Source organism: Barbatula barbatula (genome assembly GCF_947034865.1).
Source record: "Barbatula barbatula genome assembly, chromosome: 25".
NCBI classification, from domain to species: domain Eukaryota; kingdom Metazoa; phylum Chordata; class Actinopteri; order Cypriniformes; family Nemacheilidae; genus Barbatula; species Barbatula barbatula.
Window position 1 is genome coordinate 8,107,655 of NC_136788.1, and position 17,403 is coordinate 8,125,057.

Sequence of the window (17,403 nt, forward strand, 5' to 3'; positions counted from 1 at the left end):
GTTTTGCGGATGCCACCATCAGCTGTGAGGCAAATCGTGGCCCCTGATGCAAGTTTGCTCAGCCTGTATGTGTTTCCAGTGCATGGTCTTACGAAAAAAATCAAGACGCATTCTTTACAGAGACTTGATTCTTTAAGAAACATGGCGAAGGAACCATTTCGTGTGATTTTGATTCGCTTCTCTAAGCGATAGCCCACAACGACATTTCACACCCTGAGACGCTCATTCCTAACGAGATTTCCCAGTTATCACAATTTTAGATTGCAGTACAAGCTCCTGTGTGTGAAAACAGAAGACGTGTCACGCTTTGCGTTTATTTAACAGGCCTGAAAGAGCTATTGGTTGTAGTCGTCTTCCGATTAAATGGACAACGCATCACCATGCGAGCTCACGATTGCCATTCGGTTCAGTAAAATAACACGTAAAACATTCCTTACATCGGTACAATGAAATAATTCTGCGAGAGGAACAAAAATGTGACAACACATTAACGCGCGTCACCGAAGGCTAACCTACCTTTATCGATTTACATCGTTGAAACTTTAATCGTGTCTCCCTTGCGCTCCTGTGTCTCTTGCCAGTGACCAAAAGGGGCTCGATGCGTGGAGGCTTCAACCCTTGCAGTGGTCAAGCATCCGTTTGGCTGCTTCGTTCGCGAATTAAGCGCACGACGAGCGAGACCGAACCGTAACACGAGCATCATCGCTCAGCGAGATGATAAAAGGAGTCCGCCACTATATCCAAACATCAAAAGAAAGCCATCGTGCTTGACACTGGAGGTGTGCATCGTGTGTATGCTGTGTGTATCGCGCCTGCTCGGCTTACATAGGGCTTCCCTCTTCCAATCACGCCAGTGAGTCGATCTCCATCGGATTCAATGTGGGTTAGAGCGCAATGGGAGCTGTCCAGGTGCTGAAACAGCGAATCGATGAAACGCTGTTCGATTAAAACCCGAACGCCAACATCCCAAGCGCGCCAAATGCGGTCGTAGTATCATCGGCTGAACGTCGTACACCTACAACTCGTGTTGGTGTCTGTTATGTCGTCGGGGGAGGGGGGGGGGGGGCATTTCATTACGTCGAGAAAACGCTTTTCTATTGGTTTTCGGTCTGAGCGATGGGGGAAATGTTCCTTGGGGCGATCTGGAGTAGACGCATTTATCAAAACACATCGCCCACTAACGTTTGCGGGTGTACGCTCGTTTCGCAGCTTTGGACTTTTAGACAACTCTTAGATACGTTTTTATTATAACCATGTTATTGGACAATCATACTACTAATGTACTCATAATACTGTTATAACACCATTATAATACTGTACAACCAAACTAATATTATCATCTGTACTGTACAATTATAGTCCCATTATACAATATGACATCATTATAATACTGTACAATTATGCTATAGTTTTATTTATATATATTACACTGTAAAAACACAATCAAATTGGCTTAACAAGTCACTTCATCTTATTGTTTTAAATATTGACCAGTGGCGAGTTGCCAATCACAGTTTTGGTCCTTGTTTCTGATTGGTTGAGCCACATTATACTCCCGATTTGAAACTGCAGCCTAATGGCTGGAATACACTACAATACTTTTTAACAACAGATGTTTTTTAACTAGACATCATATACTTTTTGAAAGTTTCAGATATTAAACCAGACTGAAAATCTGGGCAAAATCTGAGCAAAAGTCTTGTAGTGTATTTTAGCCTATATCACTGTGCCATTGTTGTTGCGTCTGTGTTACTTGGCCTTGCTATATATGGAATAACCGTTTTTAAAAGCAATAAGCCCTACGGCGCAGTGGGCTACAGTGCATTTTATACCAGCTAGGGGTTCAGTACGCAAGTTGTGCCACTCAGCAGAACTGATTTGCAACGCCTCGTTGTTTAAACCTGATATGGAATGCAACATAACTTCAGTTTATTAAGCTTGAATTGTTTTAAAAATCACCCTTTTCGAGGTCATTTCAGCCACTGCGCATGTACACAGGTTGACAGGCGCCTCACGTAAGCTCTGCCAGAGAATCGTCAGTCTACGTATATTGATGGGCGGTTGGATCATTCTGCTGGAAGGTGGACCTTTCTTCGATAGAGCTGCCATAATGAGCATTCCATTCCTCTCCATTCACTGTAACAGCAGTATATACATCTTTTTAATATATATTATCTTTGGTTTTATAGTGGAGTGGCTTATACCAAAGATAATATATATTAAAAAGACTAAAAATTGTATTTCAGTTTGATTGTATTTAAAAATGTAAGGCAGCATTTTATTTACAGTGCACTATTATATTTTTAGAAAACTGTAGAATCATATTTCTTGTATAACAGAACTATAGAATTATACATACCACTATAACATCATCGTAATCTTGTACGGTTATACTACAAGTCCAATCTTGCTACTACTTTACCATCATAAAAATTGTAATATTATACTACTTGTCCCATCATACTACTACTATGCCGTCATAAGAATGTAAATTTATACTACTTGTCCCATCAAACTACTACTATGCCGTCATAAGAATGTAAAATGATGCTTCTTATTCCATCAAACTACTACTGTGCCGTCATAAGAATGTAAAATGATGCTTCTTGTTCCATCAAACTACTACTATGCCGTCACAATAATGTAAAATCATACTACTAGTCCCATCATACCACTCCTAGTTCAATGATAATGTACAATTTTAAAGTATGTTATATAGTATACCGTATATTATAGTACTATCATAAAAATGTACACCATCCATCAGTAGTCTCATTCTACGGGCCATTATACTATTGTTGTTATATCACCTTCATACTGCTAGTGTACTGTAGACTGCTAGTGGCATTTCACAATCCTACTGGAGTTCATCATACTACTAATATTACTGTACTAGCATAGTAATGACATTAGTACAGCAGTATGATATCTTACCATGTATTTTAAAGACATTACACTATTTATGTCATTAAGTTACATACATTGAAAATACAATAATGTATATTCAGTAAGTCTATTATTAGTACTTTGGGCAAAAATATACATATTTATGTCAATTTCTCAAAATTATTTAAATACATTTACATTACATTTTAATTTTGCCTCTCCTAGTTATATTTTTCTCAGTTTCGGGGCAGGATCACAGGACTCCCACGCCCTTGTCTCCAAGTACTCCCCGCGATGTCCCTACCACTACGCAGCCCTCTCGAAGCACCCTATCCGAGGACTAAGACTGTACCCCCATTCCTAAACCCTTTGAACTGGCTCCCATTAACTTGTGTTCCCCACCCCCTCCCATGTTGTTTTTTTGCTATGTCATCCCGATCCCCTGATTATCCTTGCTTGTTTGCCATTGTTGATGTTCGACATATTTGGTTGGATTTTGTCTGCCTCCCAGTCTGTCTTGTTTTGTCCTGCCCCTTGAGGAACGTCAGGATATCATTCCTTAAGGGGGGGGGGGTCAGTCATGATTCTGCCTCTCCTAGACATACAGTAGTATTCTCAATCTTGTGGCAGGATCATAACAAACCCACGTGTCTAGTGTGAGAAAGACATGGCATTGTTGGTATTAGACATGCCATGCGCTTTCTTGTGTCTCGACTTTGGCCCCGCCCCTCTCGTGTTTCAATACCTACACCTGCCCATTGTTAACTCTCTTGTTAGATACCCTTTACGATGCCCTTGTGTCTATTCTCCTGTGCTAGTTCGTTTTGTGATGTTTGCTAATCTCCTTGCCATGTGCCTTGATGTACCTTGCCCCATGTCTTTAAATTGCCTGTAGATGTTTGTCTAGTAAGTGAGTTTAGTTATCCTGTTTCTTTCACTCCTGCCCCTCGAGGGAAGTCTTTTGTTTCTGTTTAGTTTTCTGTTCTGGATTTGTTCCCCATCGTGGGTTTCTGTTTTATATTAAATAAAGTTCTGTACCACCGCTGTTTTTCTGTACCACCGCTACCTGCACTTGGGCTCTTCTCCTGCCAAATCACGACAATAAACATATAGTTTTGTTCCATTCATTGTGTACAGTTTTGGGTCTTTGGCATTCAATTATTACAGAAATATCACAATCCCGTTCTAACGGTTTTCGACGACTCGATACCACGTCATCTTTTGTCTTTCACGTTCCATTTAAGCAAGGAATGTAAACAAACTGATTACAGTCTGCAAAGTTCCCACGATTCCTCACATACCTGTAGCGTTCACAGAACCTCTCCATTAGCATACTTGACATACCTGAGAGTGACACCAAACTCAGCCGGCTTACACAAACAGAGCAAAGCAGTCTCTGAGACTAGATGATTTTTGGACCACACCTGCTCGTAACGCTAGTTTAAGCAACACTTACACCTCCACACAGCTTCTAAAAATAGATCTGAAGAAACCAGAAGTCTAACAAAACATTAGATTTTACTTGCTCAAGCTAAACAGCAAAGAAAAAAATGATGAAAATATGGCATGTGCCTCATGAAACTACTTTCTACACCACAAAAATGTAATTTGTGATGCAACACCGGGTAATTCCCTGTAAATGAACTCTCGACGTTGTTCTGCCAACGTACGTCTGAACTAATGAGAATCGTTCCATTCACAAAATGTGGACAAACAGCAATCACAACATTTCTGTGCTCAGAGATCCGCCCACTACGCATGTGTGACTGCAATCCCCATGGTGACGTTGAGCTTTAGAGTTATTTGAGGAAGACGAGGTGACTCACCTATACTGGATTTGACCTAGAAGGTGAGTCTTTCTTAATTTTCCATTAAAACACAGCATGTCTTCAGGATATCAAGTCAGCATTAAACACTGAAGCTTTGGTGAGTCTTGAGACAGACATGTTATTGTATATAGAAATATTGTTTGCAGTTAGCGATTCCCGGAGATAACCTTTTATCAGCCGTGCTGCTCTTTCTTAACTCAGATGCAGTCATGACTTTCTCAATTGGGTTTCAGAATCAAGTATCTTCTAAACTAGAGTTAATGTATAGAACTAAAATATGCGGATTGCACAACACACATTTGACTCAAATGTTGGAGTTTATATCGATTTTGATTGCAGTATTGACATATCTGAGCTCAATGTTTGATATTGTTGAGATTTCCTGAAACTCAAGAAAACACGCGAGGTTACGACAGTAGGTGTTTTCTCTTTAAGAGACCATTAAGAAATGTTGCAAATCAGAGAGCCAAAGCTCTCAATGTGCTCTATGTAGTCGAAGAGAAATAGTTTAGTTATTAAAGAAATCTTTCTTTTCATTCTTAAAATTTGTCTTTGGAGTTTGAAATTACTTATTTCATGTTCAACATTTGGAAATTACATTTTAAACTACATAATTTAAATATTGTCACACTTTATATAAAGTAGGCTAATTAAGGTATTATTCTAAAATATGTGCGGTATATATGTAATACATAAGGCACCAATTCTATCTGAATTTAGACACAGAAGGCAACTTCTTTTATTTTAAGTTATTACGTTAGTAACCTACTGTCAAGTCACTGTCAATAGTGTGATGCACTTCATCTGTAATCATGCAAAGTGTTTTTTTTCTCAGGTGATCGTACGTGTCTGCTCTAAGATATAATTCAGATAAGACAGCAAAATTGATTCAGTCATTTCAATGATGGCAGGTAATAAAACACAAACATGTAGTTTTTTTAAGTATACAGTAAAAAATACAACGTAGACAAATGACAACATAATTTTTACTAATGCTGTATCTCCAAAGTGAAAATAAACTCATGTGATCACATAATATCATGTATCTATAAGCGATGCACCGAAATGCCGATTATTCAGAGTGATAGCTGCCGATGGTGATCAGATTCTAAAGAGTAAATTCATATTTCTTTACTTTGGGACTATTAATATTGAACATCGAACTGCTGATTTTTCCTAACATTTATATATTGGCCATGATCTTTGCCTGTTTATAAACCAGTGCTTTTATCGACTGAAACCAATTATTGGCCAAAATATCGGTGCATCTCTTGTTTCAGTGAATTCATGCGAAATAAGAAGATGCTAGTAAAAAAAAAAGAGTAACCTAAATAAATAATGCATCTTCTATTCCATCTATATTCACTTACATTGTTTATTTCTTTTAAGAACATGGGGACCCTTGCACTGGGTTAGAAGCCAACTTTTGTATGAATGGAGGAACGTGCTTTAGAATACCCTCCGTTTCTACACCCACTTGTATGTAAGTAAACATGTACGTAATTTTCTGTATAAGTATAACTATAAGACGTGACAATGAGGCCTAGAAAAAGTTTAAAGAACAAGATTGCAAAAATGTACAGTTATAGCATGAGTTGGCAAAATATACTGTGGCCGCAGCAAAAGAATTATGCTAGATCTGTGTCAGAGCTAACTTCTCTTTAAACTATCATTTCACTTTCATTATTTTGTTTTATTGTCATATGTCTATGAATTGTCTCGATTGCTTTTAAAAAAACAATGCCACTGTAAGATATATCATTATCTACCGCAATGGGTTGAATTCTATTTATATGTGCCTGAAGTGTCCAAATACCTTTTGGGGTCAGTGTGAATCATATATGAATCTAATAATCTGACACGTAACACCGGTGCTGGTTGCTGTCCTGTAGGTGCAGTGCAAACTATGAGGGCAGCAGATGTGAGCAGTTTCAGCTGTTCAGTTTCTCACACAGCAGTGAGGAGAAGGGAATGATCGCAGCTGTAATCATCATCGTGCTTCTCATCGTAGTAGTGCTCTGCGTGGTCATATATTACATCTACAAGTGAGTGATACACTGGTTTTTACACTTAATTCAGGTTACGATATTACTTTTTGTCAACATGTTCTCGCCCTGATGCCGTTACGGGCCAGTTTGACTTTCTTCTGCAGAACTCAAAAGAATGTCCAACCACATTTTTCTCCAAACAATGGAGGTCAACGGAACCAAAAATGTACCTTAAAAGTAATCTAAGTGATTGGTGTAAAACTTGCAAAACCTAAAACTTTGTTACTGTAAATTTAAATTACGATTGAGTTTTAAATATTCCAAGTAGTTCTTATATGTTCTTTCATAAAACAAGACAAAATATCTTAGATCTTGTTATGTAAATGCAAGTTTTATTTTGAACTAGAGAAAAAAATGCTTAGGAAGAAATTCATTTTTTTTGCAGTGTTGCTGTGCCAATGCCAGTAATGAGACCGTCTCTTCTTGCTCATTTTGAATCTCAAAAGTCAAAGTGTTTTAATTTTGGTTTAAGTAAAGTTGAACTCAAATTGAAAACAGTACTAATAGGAAAGTAATTCAACCTACAGTAAGTTACTGGCAAACCTGCTGCAAAACTACAGCAAAGTTTTACATTGTATAACAAGTTTCCTGAAGTAGTTGTGTGCTATATTTATGTTCTTTTTTTGTTGCTTGAAAGTTTTTAATCTCTGTTGACTTAATGAAATGAAAAGTTATCAAATATATATGGGTTGTGTTCCACTAAACCGGGCAGTTATGTCCGGCCAAGTATGATGATCAGTGTGTAAAAAACATCCTAAAAAACCTTTACTGTCTGTTTATTACCAGGATGAAGAGATCCGCCCAAAGGCAACCGAAACCTGAAGAAAAGTGCTGGAGAGACAATTCAACAGTGTGATATTTTATATTGCTGTGTGATTCGACTCACGGAGGAATATGAAACGTGGACTCATTTGAATTAAAAGAGGCAAACAGCAGTGAAACCGCTATGATTGAGAAGAGTGAGCATTACCTGTGGAGGTCTTCTGGTCTCGCATGTGAAAATGTGTCAGTTTGCACATATCTTTGGTTTAGTAGCTCAAAGTATCACATACCGAACCATCTCTCTTTGTTAAAACTTACTAAATAGTTCTGTCACATACAACATTCATTTAAAAGTTCGTTTTGAGGGTGCAGATTCCACAGAAATGAATATTTACTTTAGATCAAAAAAATACATTTCAAGACACACCCCTACAGAAAAGCCACATGAATTTTGTGAAAATTCATGTTGCTTTTCTGTACAGGCAGCATCCTTAAGAAAGGTAGTAATTTACTTTATGGGGATATTTTTAGTCACAATGATCAATGGTGCAATAAAGTGTCAACAGTCATGTTTGCACGGTTAATACCAAATAAATGTACCACAAATAATGCGGTAAAATAGCACATATTGCTACAAATATAAAATACATTAAACAATATACACAAAACAATGAGCCCTACTAATTATACAAATCATTGGACTGCACATAGGTGACTAATGAAAAAAACACCACATTTAAACAAGATGGTTATTTAAAAAAACATTATGCATGAATGTTATTTTGCATATTTTGTATACTCCTACACTGTAACAAATTATTTTACTGCTTTATTTTGAAGACTGTTGGCGTATTTTAGTAATGGGGTAAATATGTAACATTAAAGTAACAAATTAAAAATGTTGAAAGCTGCAAAAGATTTATGTTAAATGAAAACGTGTAACTTTTACTTACCTTAATTTACAGTTGTTAGTGCCCCAGCAGTTTCTATGGGATTTTACAGTGTAATATGTTTTATTAAAGTGTCCCCCACTTTTCAGATTGTGCCTATTGAAATTACAACCTCTTATAGGGTGTGACATGTTTGGGTTAAAGGGATACTCATGTAAAAATGAAAATTCGGTCATGAATACTACATGTTATGCCTACAATCATTTGTCCTACTATGGTAGCCAATGATGTCCCAGGAATTAAATTGTTCCAAATATCTTTGTGTTCAACAGATTTTTGTTTGGAACAACTTGAGAGTGAATGTATGAATATTTGAACGGTTAAGGAACATTTTACCCCAAAAACAAAGAAAATACTGTATCATTTTTTACTCACCTTGTTTTATTTTATTCCTGAATATCAATATTCTGGACGGATGTTTTCTCTGCAATTAAAAGGAGAACTGGAGCTGTGAATTCACGAGTGGTTACACGGCCAGTATCCTGTGTGAAGTTCTGCAACCAAACATAAATGCATACATTTTTTTTTATAATTAAATAAGCTACACAAACCTGTTTATGATGTTAGCTACATCAAAAACGTTGTGTCACTGACAGAAAGTGACATACTTCTGTACTCATGAAACCTCACGACAATAATGTCATGTGAACCTGACTGAAGCACAAACTGCTGATGATTGAGACACTTTGAACAATTAAAGGCATGTCAATTATTTCACTTTACATATATTGAAGCAAAAAGAAGGTACATTGACAACTGTCACAATGACAAACATGAGCCACGATTTGCACATGCCTTGTCGGGAACTGTTGACAGTGTCTCCATCTAGTGATGAAGTACAAAAACAAGTCTAAAGCAAATCAAAAGTATCAGGCAAACAAGACTGTCACTGTACTGCCTCAAAAATCAAATCCTATACATTATTTTTCGTATTTGAAAATCCTAGTTCACGAAGTGTTATTAAAGAATTGGGGTGTACCGAGCACTGTAGTTCCGCATGCCAAAAATATGATCAACTAGGACACAAATTGTAGGTGCTTTGGATGGATTTTTGTGATAAAATATCCTAACTCTTGGCAGTCAGGTCTTTGCACTGTGAGCTACAGTATTTCAGTCATATGCATACATCATACTGCAAAAATGTATGCTATTTAAAACACAGTCTCCTGTGATGTCATTAACAGTCACTTACATAAACACATTGCTGAACGCATGTCCCGTCTATCGAAGAAATACACGCGTTATAAATACGAATAATGACCAAGCTGACCAAATCTTATGATTTTAATAGTACGTTTATTATGTATTAAACATATTAGACGGATCACATTTGTATCTATCAAAACGATCACTTGGCACAACAGTGCAATAAAAACCGAGGCATGGCAACACCTCAGCATTGCAAACATAGGAACACCTCACGTAAGACAAACAAATACTGCAGTGTATGTACAAACTTTTGTAACTAACAATCAGACTTCATTTTATATGTCCCTGGCGCTGTCGAACTCCTGGGCGATCTTCAGAGCGGTTGTATTGAGCCCGACTGACTGCATGTTGGTGATGATGGTCACCACCACCCCTTGTGGAGGGTCACGCTTCCCATCAGCGCCCTGTGAGCACTCTCTGGGTAACACCAGTAAAACGCTACTGGCCCCCACAGCGCCCCCTGTGTGCGAGACGTAATGTCTGCGATTGCGGCACTGGCCATATTTCTGCAGCTTCTCCACGACCAGCCATCCCTGGGCGTACATTCCGTCTTTATCCCACGATGCTTCGGTTTTGTCCACCGGCGCCCACATGGCTTTGACCGTCCGGGGTTTGAGGAAACCAGGGAGCAGTCCGTCTGTGTTTTTCAGTTCTGCAATCTGATAGCTGTAGAGCAAAGCGTTTCCAAAGACCAGAAGGTCCCCAACAGTGGACAGAAACCCACCTCCGGCCCATTTGTATGAATTGTCTACGTAGGGGCAGTTCACAATACGACCTTTCTTATTTAGATGGTAGAATCTGGAGGAGAGAGGTGATGTTATCGCATTTACCATCATTTGTGGTAACTGCTGCTTTAGCTCATTTAGGAACCTCTAATACAACATATTACATTTGCCATGTCACAGGTCTCACATTATATGTGTTACAAAACCTCAAAGTCATTTAGCAGACGCTTTTATCCAAAGCGACTTACAAAAAGTTCTGGGAGCAATAAGCGATATGTCATAAAAGAGCAATAGTACATTAGGTGCTAATACAAAGTAACTAGTTTCAACAAAAGCCAGACCACTACCCGTTGAGAGAAGAGGGTTAGTGTACTTTTTTTTATTTGTTACTCCCACGTTTCACAGGAAGAACCCTATAGCAGTTTCCGGTTGAGGAGACTTAAAGGTCCGGTTGAACGCACTGTTTCTGCAAATCTCATATTAATCTCGACTACCTACAACCTTGCAACCTTCGTATCTTCGAAGTGTATTTAGTTTGATCACATTTATAAAAGATAGATACAGCTGTACGTTTATTTTCGAAAACAGACAACATCCTGGGATGTGCAGGTGGAAGAACTAAATCACAAGCTCACAGTACATCATCCCATTAGCCCTGCATAACTGTTTTGATTCACTATAAGTTTGTGTTGTTCACATTATGCACGTACGTGCCGATTGCCAACAAAGCACAGACATATGACTTAGTTTGACTTACTGTTGCGGTGTGGTTCCTGACCGGCATCTTTTAGTGCTCCATCTATCAGTTTCAAACGATCTCCAAATCTAGCGTTATATCCACAGTTTTAACATCCATCACTAAAATGCCATGAACAAACAAACACACCTCAACTTCTCTCACTATAGCAAGAGTAACGAGCTGCAGGCCCACAGCGCAGCCAATCTTGACATGGCACAGCCAATCTTGATGGTAAGCAGGTCTTCCTATCACTCGTCGGTTGACGCGTGGGCGTGCTTTAAGGGACTAAAAAAAGATGTTACGTAAAAAATGTTATGTTCGAAAAAAACTTTCCAAAACCTATACGAACCTAGGGGGAGCGTATCAAGCACAGAAATAATACCTAATACGTCAGCATGTTTAACATTGTAAAGAAAAAGCGTTATAAGTTTACAAGTCGTCATAACATTCAAATACGGTAGAACACCACTTCTATATACCACTGCGGTGTGCCGCAATGTACAGCATCTGCTAAATTTAACTATTTTCTCAGTTTCCATTTCTCTCTGCTTTAGGTCTCCCCTTACGGAAAAAGCCTAGGGTTGTTCCTGTGAACATGTGAATATAGCCCAAACGTGCGCATACTGTATAGACCATACTGAAGCCAATAGAGACCAGCAAGGTCAACAAACAGTAATCTAAATATATACTGTACGTACATACATCCAAAATTTAATTGTAAATAAGATTATATGCAAAATTCCTAAAATCATGAACACTTATATACAACATTTACTCAAAATAATTATCCATCGACAAGCCCCCTTGTGGATTCTGGAACCAAATCCAGAGAAACTCCCCGTATTTTTTGAAGTGGTCCTGATCATTGGTTTATATAAAAAAATTTGGGCATCATGGACATAAAAACATTCAGCAAATACCGATTAGACTGTATTTGAGAGAACAAGCCATATCTAAGGACCAGAATATCAACATAGATTTGAATGGTAAGCATTCACATACGTTATGAATAATATTTTTATGCACAAGAATGGAGAATTTCAACATGATTTCAGCATCTCTTAAAGTACCTTGAGCGGTTGTAAATGATGGGGTCGTTCTCATCCGGAACGGTGTTGAGCATGCCCAGCTCGCGGAACATCATCATCATGTGGTCGAGGAAGCGCCGACCGGTTGCACTCTCCACCACGGCGCTCAGCAGTGTAAAGGCATGTGTCGAATACAGGAATGTAGTACCTAGGGTCAGAGAACGACACTTTCATGAATTTTATTGCTATGTTTTGCAAGAAAAAGTATGATAAAACCCCCCATATGATCTGTGTAGCCATGTGATAGCTTTGTGTTAAGAACAAAAAAGATACTTAAATAAAAGGTGCTGTCCTTTTGTGTTCCTGTTTCTTTTCCATTAGAATATCATGAAGATAAATAATAAAAAAGTTTACCCAGAAATTAAATAATTTTTTTAAGTCAAGATGAAGAGATCTAGAAAAAAATCCTTACAATGTGTAGTGGACATTCAGTTTAAATACAATTTGGGAGACATTAACTATGCTTTGTTCGATGCATGGACACAAGCATACCGGGTTTAAAAATCAAAGGATCGTCTTTGAATAAATCCAAAGCCTGGATGACATTCTCAAAGGTGTCTTTGAGGTAGTACTCCTTCTGCTCAAACTCTTTTTTTCTCTGACGTCCTTTAGCCTCTTTGCTTTTAGCGCTGCTGTCCTCTGTTTGTGGCTTCTCTTTGTTTTCGCCAGTGTCCTTCTCGTCTTTCTTCTCTGAGGGCTTCAGAAGCCGCTTTGCTTTCTCTTTGTCCTCTCTCACTTTCTTAGCGTCTTTTTCGTAGTGACGGATGCCACTCAAGTGAGACAGAAGCATCCGAGATGTTATCGTGACCTGGTTTAAGGACAAATTCCGAAACACTTTGGCTATGAGTTACACAAAATCGCAAATTGAACCAAATAAAGTAAAAACAGATGCACTCACTTTTTCTCCCTCAAATATTTTTTCTGGGAACTCAGGGACGTACTTTTGCACAGGGGCATCAAGATTTATCTTGCCCTCCTCCCAAAGTCGAGCAATGGCTGCCGCGGTCAGAGGTTTACTGATGCTGGCGATTCTCATGACTGTTTCTGGACTACAAGGCACTCTGTTCTCCAGATCTGCATAGCCAACCCCTACAAAACAGCATTCATAGTCTTGTAACATTTATAGCCATTGAACAGCTATTAGAGTTTGAGATTAAACTAGGTTTAAATGTGAAATAAAAGACAGAAACCCAGAGATATACCTTCACACCAGACTGGACTGCCATCCACAGAAACACCAACAACTATCCCTGGAGCTCCAACTTCATCCTGAAAAATCATAGAATTTCATATCCGTAGGTCATTCTGAACTTTACTGTAAGACATTTGGTAAAATAAAGCAGTGGGTCAGTCATATTTCATCCCAAAATATATATATATATAATATATATTTTAAATACTATATATAATGTTTATACATGATATAAAGTTTTAAGATTTTGTGTAAACAGAGAATATGTATATATACATATATATATATATATATATATATGCATATATACACTGCTCAAAAAAATAAAGGGAACACCTGATCATCACAGCTCAACACCAAGTCAGTTAACCCTCAGGACTATCAATGAACCATTTTCACTAGTTTTGGTGCAAATAAAAGTGACAACAGGTACACTGGAGAAGAAACAATAAGGGTGGTCTGGGGAGGACCATTCTCAGAGGTTCTTAGAGACCTCCACGTGCTATGACGTATTGGGATGAAATCCTCAACTCTATTATCAGATCTTATGCTGGTGCAGTGCAGAGCCCTCCTGGTGCAGGATAATACCCGATCTTATATGCCAGAGTCTCTAGGCTGTTTCTGGATGATGAAGGCATTGATGACACTGACTGGCCCCTCACGTTCCCCAGACCTAAATCCAGTTGAGAACCTCTGGGATCTCATGTATCCAAAGCCATTAAGTAGCACCATAGACTGCCCAGGAGCTCACTTATGCTCTGATCCAGGTCTGAGAGGAGATTTCACAGGAGACCATGTGCCATCTCATCAGGAGTACACCCTTGACATTGCAGGGAGTTCATACGGGCACGTAGGACCATGCACATTACTGACTAACATTATGAGTTACTGTGGTAAAACTTTCAAAGTTGAATGAGCCAATATTTCATTTTTTTACAGTGATTTTACTGTAAATCATGCCCTGGAGGTGTTTATAATTTTGGCTTTCATTGACCATTGGCACATTACTTTGTTCTCGCAAGTTATGCAAAGTATGTATGTAAAGAGATTTAACATGGATTTTTTATTTAGATCTAATATAGTGTGATTTAGGTGTTCCCTTTATTTTTTTGAGCAGTGTATATATATTTTTTTTTTTCATACCATATATTCAGACTTTCATTCCATATATTAAACCAATCATATATATTCATACTGTCATTTCATAGTTTGTTTCCATATATTCAAGTTTCTATCCTTTCATTCCATATATTAAACCAATCATATATATCCATACTGTCATTCAATAGTTTCATTCCATATATTCAAGTTTCAATCCTTTCATTCCATATATTAAACCAATCATATATATCCATACTGTCATTCAATAGTTTCATTCCATATATTAAACCAATCATATATATTCACACTGTCATTTCATAGTTTGTTTCCATATATTCAAGTTTCAATCTATATATTCATTATTTCATTCAATATATTCTATTTTCATTCAATAGTTTCATTCCATATATTGCTACTTTCATTTAATAGTTTCAAGTTTCAATCCTTTCATTCCATATATTAAACCAATCATAAATATTCATACTGTCATTCAATAGTTTCATTCCATATATTCAAGTTTCAATCCTTTCATTCCATATATTAAACCAATCATATATATCCATACTGTCATTCAATAGTTTCATTCCATATATTAAACCAATCATATATATTCATACTGTCATTTAATAGTTTGTTTCCATATATTCAAGTTTCAATCCATATATTAATTATTTCATTCAATATATTCTATTTTCATTCCATATATCATACTGTCATTCAATAGTTTCATTCCATATATTCAAGTTTCAATCCTTATATTCATTATATCATTCAATATATTCTATTTTCATTCCATATATTCAAGTTTCAATCCACATATTCAGAGTTTCATTCCATATATTAAACCAATCATATATATTCATACTTTCACTCAAAAGTTTGTTTCCATATATTCAAGTTTCAATACTTTCAGTTTTCACGATTTTCATAAACATTCAGACTTTCATTCCATATACTCAACCAATCATATTATAAATACCTAAATTTCTCACACACGCACGCGCACACTTTTTTAAAAATAAACTATCGCGTTTTGTTAAATAAACTATTATGTTTACGTTTCGTTAAATAACATTACCGTCAACGCAAATTAAAGCAAGAAAAGGAGTTACACAAATACCAAGGTTGATGTGATACCTGTACCTTTATCCGCTGTATCAGGTCTCTGCTGGTTTGTATAGCGGCTGTGTACTTTGTGTCAGTCTGAGTTCTGTTTGTTTTTTTCTGCACGTCACATTCACAGCGTTCGGACACAAAGTCGCCATATTTCAGACCCAGAGCCAGAACAAAACCTGTCCCGATGCCCAGTAACCACAAGGACTGTCTGTTGTTGGAGAAATCAGATCTTCTCGGTGTCGACATGAATCTTCGCATCATTAACTGATCTCTGTACTTCAATCTGGAAGTCAACAAAGACACGAAGCGCTCGGATTTTTCTGCATTGTATTTGCATCTGTGTGTGCATTTGAATCCCCTTGATGAACACAGTAGCCGATACATGATTGATTTACAATTAATAATATACTCCGTGTGTTTAAAAAACAATAAAAAAAGGACTACAAGAATTCACGCTAGTTTGAAGGTAATGCACACAGGTCTAAACAGCTTGCATTATTTACCAGAATAAAAGCCATGCGTCGATTTATATGTCAAATAATTGGAAAAGGCTATAACATATATAAAAATAAATATTACATTTATTTTAGAATTAATAAGTAATAAATAATCAATTTCTCAGCTGGAGCATTTATGCTTTGACTGCCCCAGACGTATAAAGACCTTTATTATAAAGAATTCGGATGCGTCTTACAAGTCAGCTGATGACGTACGGCAAGCCAATCAGACGTCAGGAATCTGCCGTGCAAATTGAGACTGCAATCTACTTCCGCTAAACAAATGTCCGTGTAACAAGTTGCATAAAAATGTTTAATATTTATATATACACTCATCATAAAAGATCGATCAACATATTGCACTGTATTTTAAACGACTTGTTTCAAAGAACAGTTTGTAAGACAACAACACGATCACTTATCCTTTATTATTTAATGTGATTTCTGATTGATTGAACCGTGAATATGTCCATTGTACTTATAATCTGTTTATAATGAAAATGCAATTAAAGAGGTGAAAGTATTTTAATGCATTTCACAAAAACAGGTTTACTTTGTTTCTGCTTATTGTTTGTGCGTTCATTGGTTTCATTTGAATAGGTCTGCATAACCTATGTATTGGTTAAAAAGTGAGTATATCTGGTATCTAAAGTACACAGTCGACTGTTACATGACAGACATAGACTCTGATAGTTTATTTACATTTTAAATGGTTGATAAAGCTCGAGTCAATAAACCGATAAGGCATCATAACCTTGCATGGTAGTAACACAATGACCAACAGCACCTGTGGCATATATTTAAACAATGTAGTCTTGACATTACAAAAAATTACATTACAAAGGTATGGTTTTGTAATCATGTGGTTTTAACGGTGCAAACATACAGAAGTGGACATGAAAGGTGTTGCATGCTTTTTAAACACTCCATATATATACACATATGATGTTTATGCAGAGAAATATGTTTATGCAGAGAAATGGCTTCAGATTTTAAAAAGTCAGTTAACAGACATGACTACCTTGTTAACATTAATGAAGTCGTACTTCCTTAACTGTTCATTTGTCTGTGCACCAATACCAAAATATATCAGTGTGTTTTAATCCTCCCCTTCTACAGGAGAGATATGATCATCCATGAAAAAACCCACAACACATTCTTGCATTGAGGCTCAGCCAACAGAAGCAAATATTTAAATGTAGGCTAATACAGGAAGCATTCATTTAATAGGCAGATGGGCTGATTAACATTTGTTAGGTAA

General features: G+C 37.1%; 3 protein-coding genes across 4 annotated transcripts in view; 1 reads left to right on the forward strand and 2 right to left on the reverse strand.

Moving 5' to 3' along the window:
- Positions 1 to 4,213, reverse strand: part of LOC306890886 (transmembrane protein 266-like) — a gene marked incomplete at both ends in the record, with an annotated part of 40,311 nt that extends 36,098 nt beyond the window's left edge. The window contains one exon of the mRNA XM_079450902.1: positions 4,188 to 4,213. Within this exon, the coding sequence (XP_079307028.1) occupies positions 4,188 to 4,213 (26 nt within the window). The remainder of the gene's footprint in view (positions 1 to 4,187) is intronic.
- Positions 4,214 to 4,681: 468 nt separating this feature from the next.
- nrg4 (neuregulin 4) lies at positions 4,682 to 8,928 on the forward strand. The gene is made up of 5 exons (XM_079450444.1): positions 4,682 to 4,735; positions 5,551 to 5,626; positions 6,105 to 6,198; positions 6,608 to 6,760; positions 7,550 to 8,928. The coding sequence occupies exons 2-5, from the start codon at positions 5,617 to 5,619 to the stop codon at positions 7,617 to 7,619; spliced, it is 327 nt and encodes a 108-aa protein (XP_079306570.1). The 5' UTR covers positions 4,682 to 4,735; positions 5,551 to 5,616; the 3' UTR covers positions 7,620 to 8,928.
- Positions 8,929 to 9,752: 824 nt separating this feature from the next.
- Positions 9,753 to 16,155, reverse strand: lactb (lactamase, beta). 2 transcript variants are annotated; one of them, XM_079450426.1, is made up of 6 exons: positions 15,673 to 16,155; positions 13,439 to 13,505; positions 13,135 to 13,325; positions 12,729 to 13,044; positions 12,219 to 12,384; positions 9,753 to 10,482 (listed from the first exon to the last, which is right to left on the reverse strand). In XM_079450426.1, exons 1-6 carry the CDS (start codon positions 16,027 to 16,029, stop codon positions 9,960 to 9,962), a joined length of 1,620 nt encoding a protein of 539 aa, XP_079306552.1. In that variant the 5' UTR covers positions 16,030 to 16,155; the 3' UTR covers positions 9,753 to 9,959. The 2 variants fall into 2 exon arrangements, with proteins under 2 accessions (XP_079306552.1, XP_079306551.1); XM_079450425.1 differs by having other exon boundaries at positions 9,754 to 10,482; positions 15,667 to 16,154.
- Between the last annotated feature and the right edge of the window lie 1,248 nt (positions 16,156 to 17,403).

Excerpts from the sequence above, each read along its gene's own strand:
- nrg4 (XM_079450444.1), top strand. Across the intron at positions 6,199-6,607 it reads GTTTCTACACCCACTTGTAT|GTGCAGTGCAAACTATGAGG; the intron begins GTAAGTAAACAT and ends GCTGTCCTGTAG. Across the intron at positions 6,761-7,549 it reads GTCATATATTACATCTACAA|GATGAAGAGATCCGCCCAAA; the intron begins GTGAGTGATACA and ends GTTTATTACCAG.
- lactb (XM_079450425.1), bottom strand. The coding sequence starts at position 16,029 with ATGTATCGGCTACTGTGTTCATCAAGGGGATTCAAATGCACACACAGA. Across the intron at positions 13,506-15,666 it reads TACAGCGGATAAAGGTACAG|GATGAAGTTGGAGCTCCAGG; the intron begins GTATCACATCAA and ends ATGATTTTTCAG. Across the intron at positions 12,385-12,728 it reads TCCTTTGATTTTTAAACCCG|GTACTACATTCCTGTATTCG; the intron begins GTATGCTTGTGT and ends CTCTGACCCTAG.